Source organism: Carassius carassius, chromosome 15 (genome assembly GCF_963082965.1).
Source record: "Carassius carassius chromosome 15, fCarCar2.1, whole genome shotgun sequence".
Classification (NCBI taxonomy): domain Eukaryota; kingdom Metazoa; phylum Chordata; class Actinopteri; order Cypriniformes; family Cyprinidae; genus Carassius; species Carassius carassius.
Window position 1 is genome coordinate 20,634,364 of NC_081769.1, and position 14,876 is coordinate 20,649,239.

General features: G+C 36.4%; 1 protein-coding gene across 1 annotated transcript in view; it reads left to right on the forward strand.

Annotated features, from left to right (window-relative positions):
* LOC132158489 (polypeptide N-acetylgalactosaminyltransferase 1) overlaps nt 1-14,876 on the forward strand; it is a 91,913-nt gene that overhangs the window by 46,402 nt on the left and 30,635 nt on the right. Inside the window, exons 3-4 of the mRNA XM_059567922.1 lie at nt 6,296-6,442; nt 11,004-11,172. Coding sequence (XP_059423905.1) covers nt 6,304-6,442; nt 11,004-11,172 — 308 coding nt within the window. The 5' untranslated portion in view covers nt 6,296-6,303. The remainder of the gene's footprint in view (nt 1-6,295; nt 6,443-11,003; nt 11,173-14,876) is intronic.

Consider the following 14,876-nt stretch of genomic DNA (forward strand, 5'->3'; position numbering starts at 1 on the left):
ACAATCACAGACCCGCTCTGGTATTTGCTGAGTGTGTTGTATGTGTGTATACCTTGCAGGTGCAATACTTGCATTAAACAAGTAATGTTATACTCTTTAGCCCTAATCAAATAATTGCTTTACATAGGGACATACCGTCATGTCAGCAGTAAAAAAGATTTTATTACCGTCTGAATCGATAATGTGATCCTTTGCTGAATTTAATTTTTTTTTAATTTTAGAAAGACCAGTGTCATGTGGTTCTTTTAATTCCTGTCCGAATTGTCATTTGTTAAAGGTGCAGTAAGCGATTTCTGAGAAATTCTGCTGATATTTATAATCACCAAAACAAACACTCCCTTACCCAAAAGAATCACACCCCTATCTTGATAGCTCCGCCCCGCAATTCACAAAAAATGCTATGCAACACAGGCAACTCCCCTATCATGAGTGGACATGCTCCTTACTGGTGATTGGCTGAAAGTGTTTTTGGTGCTCGGTCAGATCCACTTACAACAGTATTTCTCAGAAATCACTTACTGCACCTTAAATTTACATTAAAGGGATAGTTCACCCAAGGTGACCCAACTATCACCACAGGTAATTGCCTGGCAATAAAGCTGATTCTGATTCTGATTCCAAAAATGAACATTCTGTCATTATTTACTCATACTCATGTCTTCCCAAACCCATATGAAATACGAGAGCTATCTGTATAGACAGCGATGGCAACGTAATAAGGACATTGATAAAATAGTCCATGTGACATCAGTGGTTCAGCCATAGTTTATAAAGCTACAAGATAACTTTTTGAGCGCAAAGAAAAGAAATATAATGACTTTATTCAGCAATTTCTTCTCTTCCCAGTCAGTCTCCCAGAACCACTGATGTCACATGGACTATTTTAACAATGTTCTTTACTACCTTTCTGGGATTTTAACGTGTCAGTTGCGTCGTTGTCTTTGCGGATTCAGAAAGCTCTCAGATTTAATAAAAAATATCTTAATTTGTGTTTCGTAAGGTCTTACGGGTTTGGAACGTAGTCATTAGTCATTAGTGACGGAATTTCCCTTTTCGAGTGAGCGATCCCTTTAAGGAATTGGTCTGAAAGTTCATTTAAAAATATGTTTTGACCATTGGTAAGGGGGGATACCAACTTTATTTGGTTTTTGATTTTGATTATTATTACACAATATTAATATTGCATATTTTTTTAATAATAATGCTTTTAATTATTAATGTCAAAATAATAAAAATAATAGGCCTACTAATAATAATAATTACAGAAAAAATGTATATTTGTCTATTTATAATACTAAGTGTTGTATTTTTGGAAACTAATGTCATTTTTGGGAATAAGTATTGAACAGGGTTGTCACTCCCACAAAACAGCCAAACTCTTCTGTGTATGTTACTGGATGAAACACAAACTGACAGTTGTATTTAGCTGCAGTGTGTGTGTTGTGTGATAGAACTGCATTACTATATCCTCACATGACACAGTGTCCAGTCACATAGGCTATGACACAATGCTAAGTCATGCTAAGGTTATTTTTTTTACATGCTTCATGCTGGGAAACAATTAACGTCAATGCTTAAAAGACAATGGTATTTATCCAAGGAAGTGTGTTTTGCACATATGGGGGAACTGGACAACAAGACTGTGCGTAAGAGATGGTGAAGAGAGAGGTTTTATTCAAACTGTTTTGTACAGTTTATAAAGTAGAGTATGTTGTTTGTTTTTTTGTGTGTGCATAGAGTGACATTTTGTAATGCCTGGTATTTTTTTTTTTTATCTAGGCTTTTTGTTTGCTCGCACAATGTGAAAAACATTAGGCATTGCTACCGTGATCCAGGCACACAATTTAATGAACAATTTCCCATGAATTATTCCATTGGAATTACTAATTTCTCTCTCCAAATCCTCATGTGTGTCTTTCCCACAGTCTGTTTTTGTGGGTTGCTTTAAAATTACATTTTCTCCCCTGTTCTTCCTTTATAATCCTTATTAGCATCCTTTGGTGTGTTCGATGTTTCTAAACTGGAGAAACCCCATTAGACCAGTATTTTACTCATTTATTTTATTCTTAATTTTTTTTTTTCGTCTTTTATTTATACATCAGAGAGCAGACAGAAAAGTATGTGTGTGTGTGTGTGTGTGCATGTGAGACAATTATTCTTGTATGTCCTGAACATGTGCACAGCTGCTTCATTTTTTAACCTGTCATAGTGCACTTTGAATTATTAATGTTTATAAAATCTGCAAATGGCAGAAAATTCTCATTTAACGCAGCCTCTTGTTGCTGTAACCTTATGCATTGTTTGACGCATTGGCGAAAAGTCTGAAACACATCACAACTTTTTCTAGCTAAGAACTAACCACTTTCAAAGGAATTATCATATCCATCATATACAGTGCATACGCTGAAAAAAAGGTGTAGGATTTCTCTCAAAAATTGCTTGTAAATTTTACAATTACAAAGAAACTGCAAGTAATATTTTAAAGTAGAAAGACTGAAATAAAATGTCTAGCCAAATGTCCTCTATTAATCTTAACTTAGAAAAAAAAATGACACTCCTTCATTTCCTTTATCGAATACTGTAACCTCATAGGGCTTCTGCTGAGCATTACACACTGCACACACCCATACCTCCACCAAAGGAGAGTGTATATCTGTCATATCTATAATCCAAGTCACTCACATAAACAGCATTCATATTTTCATCCTGTTGTGTAACCCGTCCTGTCCTCTTAGGTTTCTAGATGACATAAACACTCCCATTCAGACTATGTTTGTATTTGTGATGTCAGACTTCTGCCATTTTGAGCCGATGCACAAGGGATATGTGTGTATGTTTTCATCTCTCAGGCTTGTGCTCACTCAGGTGTGTGTGTGTGTGTGTGTGTTGTCACGGCGATGAATGCCTGGCACAGCTGGCGTGGGTAGGGCCTTTAGTGATGCCACTTTGATGGACGAGGGCCACCAGAACAGTGGCATAACCGCTGTGCCAGTCATAACCTTGAGCCCAACACACACACTCTCTGTGACTGCTGGTTAGACCTCCTCAGAGACATCAGATGCCAGAGGTTTTTGGCAAGCTTTTCACTACTTTTGCACCATACTGCGCCGTTCTGTTTGACATTCAGTTTTATGTCATTTAAATATCTCTTAATAATCGCACCTGCATATATTCATCCATCATAAAAAAAAATGTGGATCTTGTAAATTTTTTTCATTTTTTCGCATCCGTAGCAAGCATTTTGAGAGGTGTTTTGACAGTTCAGAGCCACCGTACAAGCGAACGCCAAAATCTAGAATGCCAATTTGTCAAGTTCATCCACTCGCAGCACAAAGCTCTGTAGATCCTTGCACACTGGGTTCACAGAAATTGGTAGTCTTTCTTTTTAATATGTGGCTCTAGTATCGCTAGCAAAAGCATCAAACTGAGCCACTGTCATCCTGAAGTAAACTTTGAATCGCCGGGATAATCCCGCTGCTCCTGAGGGAGAACTCTCTGTCCTCTCTTTAGCTCAGGATTAGATGGACCAAATATTTCCTTTTTTCTTCTTTTAAAAAGCGAGAGACAACTGATTGGAAACATTGTAAAAAATAAGAAATGGTTCTAAAGTGCCATATCAGCATATTAAAATGATTTATGAAGGACGTGCAGTTTTGCCATCACAAGACTAGATTACTTTTACAAACATGTTAAAATAGACAATCATAATTTATATTGTAATGAATGATATTTCACAATAAAAGGCAGCCTTGGTGAGCATAAGAGACACACATATAAAAAATAATATATATATATTTCGCCAGTATTTTTATAGCCTTTTAAATTAGCAATAGTAACTTCTTGTTAAGAAATGTTTGGTTGTATTAAACATTTTTTTATTGTTTATTGCTTATTATAAATGTAATGTTAAAAAAGGAGTGATGCAAATTGAATAATATTCCAATGAAAAAGTAAAAAGTCTTTTAATATATTTATTTATATTATTCATTTTGATGTATTATTCATCTTAAATCTAAAAAACATGAAGTTCACTATGCTGTTAATTATATCATGGTCATAATTAAGTCATGGGGACACACATACTACACAAATGGTGCTGCTTCCTAAAGATGTTTTTGAAATATGGTGAATCATATAAAAGTGTGTTACTCTAGCATTGATGTCTGGGTCGCTCAGAAAGTAAAAAAGAGTGACAGGATGACTGTGGCCTGTGTTTCTTTTCGTCTTTTGATGCTATTCCCTTCCAAAAGGGCTGTTTAAGCAGATTCCCTTCTTTCCCTTATGCTAAGCACAAAGAGACAAACACAAACACACTTCAAAGAACTCTATAGGTACAGTTGAACAGGGACAGTGACAGAAGGCTTTCTAGAAAAAGAGACACAGAGGATAGGCTTCAGGTTTGTTTTTGTCAACTGTAGCGTGCTGGGCAGCCTCCTGCTCAAAGAGCCTGTTATGGACTGGAATACAGAAACTTTTTTCCAAACCTGCAAGACGTTCATTCTCCTGGGGATGACAAAAGAAGATATTTCGAAAATGCCAGTGGTTTTTCTGTCCATTCAATGTTCAGTGTAATTTTAAAGCAAGATGACGTTCATTTTATGGACAAAAACATCTGAAACCTTCTTCAAAGTATACAGATTTGGAATGACATTCATTTTTGGGGGAACTATCCCTTAATGGAACCATAGGATGCCACATAAAGAAATGTTTTCCTGTGTCTGCTTTAATACTTTTGGACTTATAGTTTATATCACCTACTTTACCCAACACATTTACTCTCTGGGCTCTGGGTGAATGAAGTATTTGTAGTGAAGGATTATGTTCTACAAATTGAGTTTGAATTTTTAGGGCTTGTCTGATTTCATAGCGATTCACTGGAGCCTCAGCGTGTGATCCTTGATGCAGTGTAATTACGTTATAATGACCTCTCCTTTATCAAAGCGTATTACGCGCTGCTCACCTCCCATAGGAACATCATCCTTCCTTCCCTTTCATGTCTTCCTCATCTCTCCTCTTTTCTCATTGCATTCCTAGTTGGCTAATAAAAGATTCATTTCCAGTTCATTAATGAAGGCAGATGGCTGGATTAAAGAAAGCCTGTTAAAGAATGGAATTTTCACCCTCCGTTAGGTCAGTGGTCAAATCTGAGGATCTGTTTGAGCAGTTTTTGGAATAATCACTTCAAATCATCTGCTAATGTGGTATAGTGAGACTCCCAGAGTTAAGTGTCCTATTAGTATTCACCTTTCATTGCTTGAGATGTTTGCCCTTAACAGAGGTCAGGGAAAATCACGGAAAATTCGATTTGATATAAAAAAAACGTAATGTACTATGGAGAAATACTCGTTTTCACAATGCAGAGCTTATCAGTCAGTCCGCCAAGACCTTTTATGGAAATTAAACATCGCAAAACTGAAGTTGAGCCACTGATGTCACATGGACTGTTTTACCGATGTATTTACTACGTTTCTGGACCTGGGAACATTATAGTTACGTTACTGTCTATGAAGGTTCAGATAGCTCTCCGATTTCATCAAAAATATCTTAATTTGCGTTCCAAAGATGAATGAAGGTCTTACAGGTTTGGAATGACATGAGGGTGAGTAATTAATGACAGAATTTTCATTTTGGGGTGAACGATCCCTTTAAGCTGCAAGGATAGGTCATTTATGATTATGTTACCATTAATACATTAACATATGTTTATGTGTTATATGTGCTCATGATTACAATGAAGTCTGTTTAGTGTTTAGTAATTTGTCTGTGATGTTGATTCTTGTTTCACGTGCAAAGAGTTTAGCCAATCATAACAGAGAACATTTAAATATGTCATAAAGATATGGTAGCAAAACTGTTTCTTAAAGCTGTTCTGCAAGATTTATTTCCAAGGGGCAGAGAAGCTTTTTTGGTGCAAGAAACCATTACTTTATCTCTGGACTTCAGGGGAAAGGATGTGAGAATATGTCCACTCTAAGGTCTTAGAGAAAAGCTGTAGTACTTTATTTTGGTGTGAAGAAGATAAAGTTTAAGTGTTTATAACTTTTTCAGGTAGTGGGCATGTTTACTGTAAGATATTACTCACAACTTCAAGGCTTTTATAGAATTAATAAAGGAGTTGCTTTAGTATGGTGTTTAAAACTATAACTGGCATACAGTAAGATGTAACTGACTTCTGTATGGTCTAACCCACGGTGTCTGGCTGCTGGTTGTAGGTGTACAATATTTTTGGCAGCTTCTGAAGTGTTTGCTTGTACCTGTGTGTGTAACACCCTGCATGTGTTTGTGTGTGTTTCAGGAGTGAAGATGCGGAAGTTTGCCTACTGTAAGGTGGTGCTGGCCACCTCTCTGGTGTGGGTGATGCTAGACATGTTCATCCTCCTCTACTTCAGCGAATGCAACAAATGTGATGACAAAAAAGAGAGAGGATTGCCCGGGAGAGACAGTGAGTACACGCATGCACACAGTTTTGTCGTATGACATAGTTATCCTGTAGTTTTTAATAATAAAAATGTCCTAGCACTTCTATTTCTATTTTAAACACATTTTGTGATTTTTACTTTCAAAATGTTTTCCTGATTAAATATTGTCCACAGTTAATAAATCCCATAATAAATAATGAATAAATCTCTTTCTAAAAAATTAAGATAAAATATATCTGTTATTTTTGTTATTTCTTATAGTTTTAACTAAAGCTGGGCAATTTAGCAAAACATTTGAATCTCGATTTTTAACTAGTCAACTTGAAAATGTAGCTACAACGATTCTTTATTAACCCTCTAGTTAAAGAAAATTGTATTCCAAGTGCAGCACACATGAAGTTGTTGACATGATGTAAATGTTAAACAAATTACTTGTTAAATATCTTTGCAGAAAAGATGCAAAAACTACAACTACATATTGTACAAACTTGTATTATACATATTATGTGTTCAGGAATTATAAGAGGAAGATTATTTTAGAAAATCTCAAGTCGAAACATGAAGAAGTTAATGTTCTTTAAAAACAACAGCAGCTTTCAGCCTGACGCTTAACGCTTAATTTATGCTCGTTCACAGAGCGTGTCACACTCAAGCGGTTAATCACGTGCGCCGAAATGTGGTTGGATCGTCCTTTCCTCTTTACTCTTATCACCGGCATATTGTCAAAGTGTCTAATTCTAACATTTGGCAATGTTTCTATTCAAAATCTGATTCGATAAAATCTGGAAAATCACCCAGCCCCTACTTGTAACAATAATTATAATAATTTTACAAAAGTCAAGAGTGACCATGGTCAATAATTTTTTTACTTACTATAAAAAAGTTTTTGTATATGTTACTACTTCTAAAGTAATGTTTTCGAATTGCTAGTTGAAGCTTGATCTCAGCTGATAAACTGTCAACTTGAGATTTGAATCTGTGGTGGAAGTAAGTAGTTCGCACAAAAAAAAAAAAGGCTTTTAAAGACACTCCATTGTTGTTTCTTATGTATTTATACACCCATGGGGTCAAACTGTTATATAAATAAATATATATATATATATATATATATATATATATATTTATATATATATATATATATATTAGGGGTTAGGGGTGTAATGATACACGTATTCATATTGAACCATTCGGTATGCATTACAAACTGAATGTGTCGTTGGACTAATCCTATTACATTTTTTAAATAATTGACTGAGATGAATACATTTACCAGCATAAGCAAAGTCTGGGTGCTTCTTGTGTGATATCCATTGGCTTAAAACAGAAATATTTCCAACATTGTGACATAGCGACCCCTCCCTCCATCGAAAACGTACTGAACCGTGATACCATTGTGTCGCATTAAACCGAAACATGAATTTTGCCAACCGCTACACCCCTAATATATGTATATATGCCGCTGTATTGCTATTTTTCATACTACTCTTTAAAGTATAATTTTTTTATATAAAATTATGTGCTTAATGTGTATCTTTAACTACTCATTACATTGTGTTACACATTATGAGTCACTAATTATACCAATTCAAGTAGCATGAAGCCTTAGTAGCTGCATCATAACACAGTAACAGATCCTTATCTTTATTTTAAGGCAATATGAGCAGTATTCTTCTCTGGTTATTGTGGAAAAAATGAAAATGTCTCTAAAGCGGTTTCTTGATTCCCAGCCCTATTATTTACTGTATGTACTGAGAAAGTTTTTTCCAATTTGAAGACATCCCTGGGTGCACCCAAAAGAGGTTTTGTCAGATTTATCTTACCTCTGGGGAGAGTTTTGTCCCCTAAGTATACTGTAGCTAAATAACTCCAAACACACATACGGCTAAAACAGGAAGCACTCACGAACACACACACATGTGAGAAGACTATTTCCTTTGGATGTGTGTCTGATGGTGTTATATTGTGAAATATGGGCAGGTATTGAACTGTGTGTATTTCTGTGAGAGAAGAAAAGAGTACCGAAATATAATCTCTCATAGTTTTAGAGCTGTATCGACTGAAGGATGCAACCACATTCCACCTGTGCAGCTTATTTTATAGGAAGCAAAATAAAATTTTAAGGACATTTTTTGTTTCCCTTTATATGTTAAACAGTTTTAAGACTGTGAGTAGGCTCAATATAAAGGTAAAATATGAATTTAAAAGCAAAAGAAGAAGATCTTGGATTTCAAGGGAACAGTCACAGAGAAAAAAGTATGTGGATGGTGATGCAGTGTGAAAGCATACTGTTTCACAAAGCTTTCTTTGTCACTAACTGACCTTTCTACTCCCCTGATCAGGTCACTTTGGTTAGGTCACTGGAGAGCTGCTTTACTTTGGCCATCCTCTCATAGAACAATAACCCTAAAATAATCTGCTCACCATATTAATAAAGCACATTTTCTGCTGCTTGTGTCCTTAGTGATGATTATACCATTTTTACCCCCAGAATCCCTGAGGAAAGTCATTGGATTTTGCTGAGCAGGGAAACAGGACAAAGTTGCCTTGTAATGCGCTCAGTCCGAACAGCTAAATCCTGCCCACTTGACAAGCATGCGGGTCAGCCGTACATACACACAGCGTGCACAAGGCTTAAAAACAGGCAGTTTGCCTCTTAGAGCAGATGTAATCTCTCACACTTTTGCAAATCTGACCTTAATCTCACCAAAGCATGCTTTTTGAGTTATTAATGATCAAAGCTCAGTGCTTATCTACCCACACAAAATCCACAAAAACACACTTCACACACACATGGCACAATGAACAAATGTGCATAGACATCTAGGCCACACATTTTTTTTTGTGGGCAGAATGTACAGTGCCTTGTGGAAGTATTCATACCCCTTCTTTTTTTTACATTTTGTTATGAAGCAAACTTATTTTAAACTGCTTTAAATTACTTTTTTTAAATATTTAGCTGAAGAACCTCAACAGCCTCAAGTCTTTTTGGGAATGATGTGACAAGCATTGCACATCAGCATTTGGCAGTTATCTGTCATTCTTCTCCTCGCCTCTTCTCCTTTCCTGCTCTGTCAGGTTGGATAGGAGCCGATGCACATTTTCAGGTTTCTCCAGAAATATTTGACTGGGTTCATGCCCAGGCTCTGGTCGGGCCAATCAAGGACTTTCACAGAGTTGTCTATAAGCTACTCTTGGGTCATTGTCCTGTTGGAAGATGAACCTTCTTCTCAGTCTGAGCTTCTGAATGCTCTGGACTGGGTTTTCATTAAGGCTATCTCTATATTTTGCTGCACTGAGTGTTCCTTCTACCCTGACGAGTACCTCAGTCCCTGTTGCTGAAAAACAGCCCCACAGCATGAGACTACTACCAGCACACTTTACTTATGGGATGCTACTTTGCAGGTGATGAGCAGAGCTGGTTTCCTTCAAAAATGATGCTTAGAATTGAGATTCATCAGACCAGATAATCTTGTTTCTCAGAGTCTGTGGGTACGTTTTTGTAAATTCCAAGTGTGTTTTCATGTGTCTTAACGAAAGAGAGGATTGAGTCTTGCCACACCGCCATAAAGCCCAGATTGGTGGAGTGTTGCAGAGATTTCGTCCTTCTGTAGATTTCTCCTATCTCCAAATATGATCATGGAGTTCAACTAGAGTGACCACCAGGTTCTTGGTCACCACACTAACCATAACCAAAGCCCTTCTCCATCAGTTGCTCAGTTTGGCCAGAAGGCCAGTTCTAGGAAGAGTCCTGGTTGTTTCAGACTTCTTCCATTAAGGGTAACAGAGACTACATGCTTCTGTGACCCTTCAGTGAAGCAGACTTTTTTCCGAAACTCTTCCGCCGATGTGTGGCTTGACACCAACCTGTTTCTGAGCTGTACAGGCAGTTCTTTTGACCTCAAGGGTTGAGTTTTGCTCTGATATGCATTATCAGCTGTTAGACCTTATATTAAGGCATGTGTGCCTTTCCACATAATGCCCATTCAATTGTATTTGCAACATGTTAACTTCACTTGAAGTGTGGTAACTTCTATAAGCAAATGGTCTCATGAATCATTTTTAATTTTTATTTTTAATAAATTTGCAAAGATGTTAAAAAACTTTTTTTTTTGCTTTACCATTATGGTGTATGGAGTTCAGATTGATGTGGGGAAAAAAGTCATTTAAAGCAGTTTAACATAAGGTAGAAACATAACAAAATGTGAAAAAAATGAAGGGGTATGAATACTTTCGCAAGGCACTGTATATAAAGGTTTTTATGGTATTTCACACATTTGTGTTGCATAAAATGTTAGTTGTGTAAATTAGCCTTAGAAAGAATTCATTCTCATCACAGAATACATCATTTGAGATGTGATGGAAATGCTACTGTGGTGTTGTTTTTTCATTTAAAAATGCCAAATGTAACAGAATTCAGATGTGTGTATCCACTTTTGGACAGATTAAATAAACTAGTGAGAGCATGATGGGTTTATTTTCTAAACGTCCAAAGAGCCCAAAGTGGCCATAGTTGGAGAAACGCCCATATGTACTCAATCAAAAGGCAAGGGAACAATCTTGACTCCATGTGTGTTTGTGTTCCAGCTGTGGTTCAAAGGCCTCATGACGGCCCAGGGGAGATGGGAAAACCAGTGGTCATCGCTAAAGACCAACAGGAGAGGATGAAGGAGATGTTCAAGATTAACCAGTTTAACCTGATGGCCAGCGAGATGATTGCACTCAACCGATCTTTACCGGATGTGCGTCTCGAGGGGTGAGTGTCTGAGTTTATTTTTTAAATAAAACAGATAGTTCTGGTACTTGATTCTGATTGGTTGAGTTGTGTTCGAAGCAGTTGTAAATTACACATATTTTTTATTTATATCATTAAACATTATTTGCTCTGTTATTCGGTGAAACCTTACTACGTATATGGAATAACTGTTTTATAAAAGCAATAAGCTCTGCGAAGCCATGGTTTACAATGAATATATAACAGCTAAGGGGGTGTTATACTGTAAATTTACGGTAAACCATGGCTTCTTGGGACTTATTGCTATATGCCTGTAACTGTCCAATTGAACATTTTGGAATGGAGGTTATGTTATGAACTGTGAGGTTTGGTGTTTGGCTGTTTGACTTTAGAGTAACTGACAGTCCTATCGTGACATGTGTGCGTGCTTTTGTGAAATGTAAACATTGATCTGTGAAATGTGTTTATTTTCTGCCCCTCATATTAATTACCGAAGAGGTCTTTTTTCTTAACTATGTTTGAAGCAAACCAATAGAATCAACATTTTCAATTAAAAGATAAGAGTGTGTCAATTACAGAATAACAGTCATGACCTAACTTCACACACACACACACACACATACACACATCGTCAGACTCACAACTATCACCTACACAAGAATGCGATCTAACTCATAACTGAGAACATATGTTACTACATATGTATGGGGGAAGTCGTGGCCTAATGGTTAGAGAGTCGGACTCCCAATCGAAAGGTCGTGAGTTCGAGTCCCGGGCCGGCAGGAATTGTGGGTGGGGGGAGTGCATGTACAGTTCTCTCTCCACCTTCAATACCACGACTTAGGTGCCCTTGAGCAAGGCATCGAACCCCCAACTGCTCCCCGGGCGCCGCAGCATAAATGGCTGCCCACTGCTCCGGGTGTGTGCTCACAGTGTGTGTGTGTGTGTTCACTGCTCTGTGTGTGTGCATTTCGGATGGGTTAAATGCAGAGCACAAATTCTGAGTATGGGTCACCATACTTGGCTGAATGTCACGCCACTTTGTAAATGCACAAACTTGTTAAACTGAAGAGTTGAGGGGAAACTGGTTGAAATATGAGTCAGAATGAAAGAGCTGAACTCTTCTTCTTAAAGCAGGATGTGGTCTGCTCTCTTTTTAGCTGTTTTCCTTCTTTGGTTTTGTAAATGTGAAGATTAAACAGCGTTTGGTCACACTGTACTAACGTACACTAGCAGTCAAATGTTTGGACACACCTATTCGTTCTGTTTTTCACATTGTAGCACAATCTATCTATCTATCTCTATGAGTGTGTGTGTGTGTGTGTTTATATTTTAGTTTTGTTGAGAAATACATGCATAGGCTGACATAACTTACAGTATATTAGTCTAAAAACTATTTTCAATAAAACGCTTTTAGATCAAAAAGTAATTAAGAAACACATTTAGGCAGTCAGGTATATCATTCTGACAACACTCAAACAGGAAGTGACCATCTGTTCGACACATAAGCAACATTATTTTTTACAACAGTTTGTCCTTTTTTCTTTCTTTCTTTTTTTTTTGTAAAACACCAGAGTTTGTATTGTTTGTTGTTTTGCAGACTTATGTGATAAGAATTTCTGCCCATCCAAATGTGATTAAATACACATAATTGTGCTAACGTGTTCAAAAGTTTGGGGTCAGTATGATTCTATATTACATAAAATATGTATTTTTTTTTTTATTCAACAAGGATGCAATAAATGGATCAAAAGAGAGAGATAACTCCATTTATAATGTTACAAAATATTTATATTTCAAATAACTTTCTATGAAAAAGTTAACTAAATATAAACTACTTTTTAAATCTATTAAAACAAAAAGTGTAATTTTTAATTGTAATTAATTATATGTTAAAATTGTACTATATTTTTTGCATTTTTGATCAAATTAATGGAGCCTTGGTGAGCATAAGAGACTTTCAGAAACATAAAAAAAATCGTACTGACCCATAACCTTTGAATGGTAGTGTACAATATATAATTAATTATAGTAATATGTGCAACAAGATCACTGAAATTAAAAAAGTATTACAGAACATTTCAGTAAAATTTACATGTTCTTCCAGGCTTTTTCGCAAAAACGTGTCCAAACTCATAGTTCCATTTACATAAGACACTGGACTGTAAATTACGTAGTGTGTGATGAATTGTTTGATATGTCGCAATCATCCACCCTAAGTGTTATTTAAACACCTTTTATCCTGTAAAGGAATAATACATATTAACTGCTATTATTTGTGTTGTAGAGGTCAGATTACTGTGTGTGGATTGTGGTTGTGGGTGTGTGTGTATTTTCACACTACGTAATATATCTTCTATTTCTGTTACACTCTGCAGTAGTAAGTTCACTGAGGTGCGACAGAGAAAAGAGAAAATGTCACATTCGTCCTTGAGAAAGCAAAGAAAAAGACGTTTGTGTCCGTGTGTATTTGTGACGCTTCTTTTGTTCTGTTTGATATCGCTCCAAACAGTTCCCCCTCTGTGGAGTTTGTTCTTCTGCAATGGACACACGCTTTCAAAAGGCCTTGCTTTAAATATTTACGGTTTTAATAAGTCCCTGGATGTTCTCTCTTTCAAGGCGCGACCATGGAAACTATTCCACCATGACAGTAATGTCACCCGAGGTCTCGGAGCCAAGTAAAGCAGAAGCACGTCTGTGAGGCGGACGCAATATTCACACACTCGCATACAGCTGCACGTCAAGCATTACGTCAAGTGTGTTTAATGAACTAAATCGTTTGCATATGCATCCTGGCATTGCCTGGCAGGGTGATAAATCACTGGGTCACTGGAGGGAACTGCAGGTCTGATAAAATGCCAGGATAATTGTTGTTTAATGAGTTTTGTAATTATGTAGTACCATCTCTTTCCATCTGTGTGTGTGTATACAGTACTGTGTGTGTATGTATATATATATATATATAGAGAGAGAGAGAGAGAGAGAGAGATTTTGGTGCAACAATACAGTTAGCCAATGTTTCAATTCATACCTCAGTTTTTTAACCACAGAATATGGTTGGTTCTGTTGGCTTGGCAATATTTTTTGCGATTTGTGATTTATAATGCAGTATTTAAAACAATAGATATATGTAATAAACACCATGTTTGTTGTGCAAATTTGTAGGGCCGCATGATTTGGCTCGAAATTCCAGTTTGCATTCCAGTATTTGTTTTAAACTATCTGATATTTTCAGATGCATCGTCAAACTGTGACTCTCTCTTTGTGTGTTTGTGTGTGTGTGTGTGTGTGTGTGGGCTTGGCGGTGTCTGTAGTTTCTCTTCCTGACAGAAAGTATTTAATAACAGTGTGTATTTTAGAGTGTATTTAAAGTTAGATGTTAAAATGTAATTTGTTCCTGTGATGGCAAGCTGAATATTAAGCATCCATTTCTCTAGTCTTCAGTGTCACATGATCCTTCAGAAATGATTCTTATTCTAATATGCTGATTAGCCTGATTAATCTTTGAAGAATAAATAGGTCAGATGAACAGCGTTCATTTTAAGAGATCGAAATCAAAGGTTTTGAAAAATATAAAAAGAAACATTAGGATTTAAAATGAATAAACATGTTACCAATCTACTGTTTACATTTTCACTAAAATGGTTTTACACAGTTTTACAACATCTTACAAAAAAAAAAATGCAGATTGTTTTTTAACCCTATTATTTTTTTATTTTTTTTTA